We start from the raw sequence: 3,356 nt of genomic DNA, 5'->3' as shown, positions 1-3,356 counted from the left end.
CAATAGGGAAGATGATGATGGATATTAAAAGAAGGATGGAGAGTACCATGGGTTCAGGTATCTTAAAGAGACCACTGTCGCAACATCTTTCAAAGATGAATAAAGGGTGTAAAATTGGGCTAGGTAGAAGGGTGTAGCATTGGATAAGGTAGGAAGCAAAGTTACACTTTCTTTTAAAATAAATAAGTTAAACTAAGGTAAAAGATAAATATTTATTTAATTAATTATCCAAGGATCCTTTATATAGAGTACATATCCAATATTTATATAAAATAAAATAACTGTCAACTATGACTACTACAATACTACTCACATCTACTTCCACTCTCGGCGGTCATGGTAACTAATACCAATTATCTCCCACTACATCCGTTTTGACTTAGCACCATTTGTCAGGTTGATAGATCTTGCACCATCCATCAGGTTGATAGTCATACTTGATCAGTCAAATCTCCTATTATACTGCTATCTAACTTGCTTATACCAACATATTATCATTCCACATATTTCACCTCTAGTGCAGTGCTCTTGATTTGGTCTCTATCGAAATGTCTTTGATCTGGCTTCTACATGATGCCTATTTGTTCTTGGCTCTTGGGGTGCCCGTTATATTTGTTCCTACCTCAGCATGCAACCGATTTAGACATGTCTGCCATCTATCAACCAAGCAAGAATGGTGTAAGTAGATTCTTTCTAATCTTTGTTTGAAATTCATTTCAAGCATATGGACCAAAATTTAAGGCTTAGTAATGCTCAAACTGAGCTTGATTCAAGCCTATGTTGAACTGGCACCCCTAGTTCTTGTGAGGTTTTATGTAATCAAATTTTGTTTAACTAGTTCGAATCCCTCTCTCTTTGGAGATGTCTATTTTGAACCTTAGCACAATGACTTCCCAACCGTGTATCTCAGGGGGAAAGAGAGAGAGAGAGAGAGAGAGAGAGAGAGCCTTGTGATTATAATTCATTAAGTTACATAGTATAATTTGGAGGTTAAGGTAAAATTCTTTTCAAAGAGATTGTAAGACATTTACCAAGAAAGAGATTGTATTTACTACATTTGGAATCAACAGAATGTGAACCTTTTTATGGAATTTGTAATTCACTTATCAATTCATTTTACATCCTTTGTGGTAGAAATTCATAATTTTCCACTAACTTAGCAAAGTATGTAATTATTGATGTGACTTAGGAGGCCATAAACTTGTATCCTACAGGGACTTAGGATTGAGTTCAGATTATATATTTGATGAAAAAGAATGATTCACCTTTTTCACAGCGTTGACCACATCACACAATGGCCGCTTCAAGATCCATATAAATGGATGGAAGAAAGAGAATAGACTACTTTGAAATATGTGCAAAGTTGTTAGGCTAATTTCAAGATTTATGTAACCCAGATGGAAGAAAGAGGTTGAAGTGCTTTAAATATGTATAAGATGCAATCTAGCAATTGACATTGTGAAAAAAGAACAATTATTGTTTCATGTGGAAGATACAACCTGGACCCCCTGGCATTTGCATTAAGAGGAGTTTCCTGGCTAGAATCCCTCGATTCCTATCCTGCAAATAGATCTTAAAAGAATTGCTCTGGTCCTAAGCAACTCAAGTGAACAGGAACTTACCAAGTTGAACGTTGACCTGGTTTACTGATTCAACACAGCAGCGCCGTGTGATTTGGAATCTTAGGCCAGGGGCTGAATGGCATCTTCAGATATTTCCTGCAAATTCTGGGGCTACTTCTAAAATCTGGTTTCAACTTTCTCAAAATTCGACCGTTAGGAAAATAACTCCAAGGACAAATATTATCGTTCGCACCTTCCTTTCTCCCAAATCCTCTCCATCTCCTCTGTGACCCCCCCCTATCCACGAGTCAGAACTCTCTCCAAGAACGAGGAGGAGGATTAGATTGACAATAAGAAGTAGGCCTACTTGCTAGGTTTGAGATCAAACACTTTGATGATATATACTTGAACCCTGTAATACTACTAGATTTGGGATTCAAACATGGGTTTAATTTGAGGGGAGAATGTTAACTTTTTCTGGGTCTATAAACTCTGGCATTTGATGCTGACATATCGGGATGGGATGGTTGACAAATTAAGTTGAGATGGAATTTTTTCCCCTCAAGTCAATAGATGATAAGACCATAATCCACAAACTCAAGCTGTAGAACAGCAAAGGCTCAGGAATCCTTCTCTTAGAGGCACTGCAGATCTTTCTAAATCAGAAAAAGACCCCCTTCAGGCAAGGGGAAATTGCAAACAAAGCAAGCATCTGGAACGAATTACTTTCCAAACGCATAGATACCAGCATCAATGTATCACAAATTTTTGTCTTACATACCAAAATAATGTAACAAATTTTATGGTTTCCTCTGATAATACATCATCCACACTTCCAACATAAAAAAACAAGAATAAAAGAAATCAATGATTCAACCAACTCCACACAGACATGAGAACACAAAACTATGGGAAACCAACAGCATGTTGACATTGGTATAACGGTGGGTAAGCAGAGATTGGTCCTCCTCTTTGTTTGCAAGCTCTTAGACAATATCTGGCCCGCCCTTCTTCTCATGGGCTGGGGATGAGGACTCGGTGGCGCCTGGTGGGGGCTGGGGAACACCATAGACTTGTGCGCCCACACCGGCACGCGCTTCCTGCCTCCCCTTTGTCTTCCCAAAGAAGTAGCAGCCAAAACCGAGCAAGATGGCAAAGATGATCAGAGGAAGGGAGATTACTATAACAAAGCCCATCTCTGCTCCTTTCCAAGAGGACTAAGATGGGAGCAAGGAATTCAAGGTAGAGAGGTGTTTATATGAAGGAAGGGAAGCTTGATAGAATTGAGGAAGCTGGTGAGAGAAGGAACTGATGGAAGGAAGCAAAGAGACAGATGGAAAGACAAAAGGTTGCGAGTCTCTCCAGATAGCTGAGAGAGTCTTGGTTGGGTGGCGAGCTTCGCTTGCTTAGCTTCCCAAGCTAAAAAGCTGAATAAATACACGAGGGAGCCCGTCCTTTATGCTTTCCAGAAGAATCGCATGTTACTCGAGGGGGCCCGAGGCCAGAGTAGAAAATTAGACAAGCTGCAAGATGTGACCGTTAGCCAACGTTCGAATGTGTTTAAAGTTTGGCAGTATTATTCTAAATGCCCAGGAGAAGCCAGTGGATGGTTATACGTTTTTTTTTGGTATACATAAATGGTTACGGCATTGTTGACTTGGTCATCAGTCTTAAGGAGATAGTTTAATTATATAATCTCCATTCTTTGGTGCCTTCTGTAGTGATTTCTCTATGATCCTGGAAAAGAAGAAACTCTCTCTACATTTTAGGTAGGAATTTCCCTCTTGCCTTCAC

At 39.4% G+C, this 3,356-nt stretch overlaps 1 protein-coding gene across 1 annotated transcript; it reads right to left on the bottom strand.

Annotated features, from left to right (window-relative positions):
- Positions 1 to 2,214: 2,214 nt before the first annotated feature.
- On the bottom strand, positions 2,215 to 2,973 carry LOC109506002 (uncharacterized). The gene has a single exon (XM_019851259.3). It carries the CDS (start codon positions 2,756 to 2,758, stop codon positions 2,549 to 2,551), a length of 210 nt encoding a protein of 69 aa, XP_019706818.1. The 5' UTR covers positions 2,759 to 2,973; the 3' UTR covers positions 2,215 to 2,548.
- Positions 2,974 to 3,356: the final 383 nt, after the last annotated feature.

This window comes from Elaeis guineensis, chromosome 6, assembly GCF_000442705.2.
Source record: "Elaeis guineensis isolate ETL-2024a chromosome 6, EG11, whole genome shotgun sequence".
In the NCBI taxonomy this organism is placed as follows: Eukaryota; Viridiplantae; Streptophyta; class Magnoliopsida; order Arecales; family Arecaceae; genus Elaeis; species Elaeis guineensis.
The sequence above is the reverse complement of the archived record's forward strand: the minus strand, read 5'-3'. Positions and strand labels throughout refer to the sequence as shown.

Coding starts and splice junctions, on each gene's coding strand:
- LOC109506002 (XM_019851259.3), bottom strand. CDS start 2,758: ATGGGCTTTGTTATAGTAATCTCCCTTCCTCTGATCATCTTTGCCATC.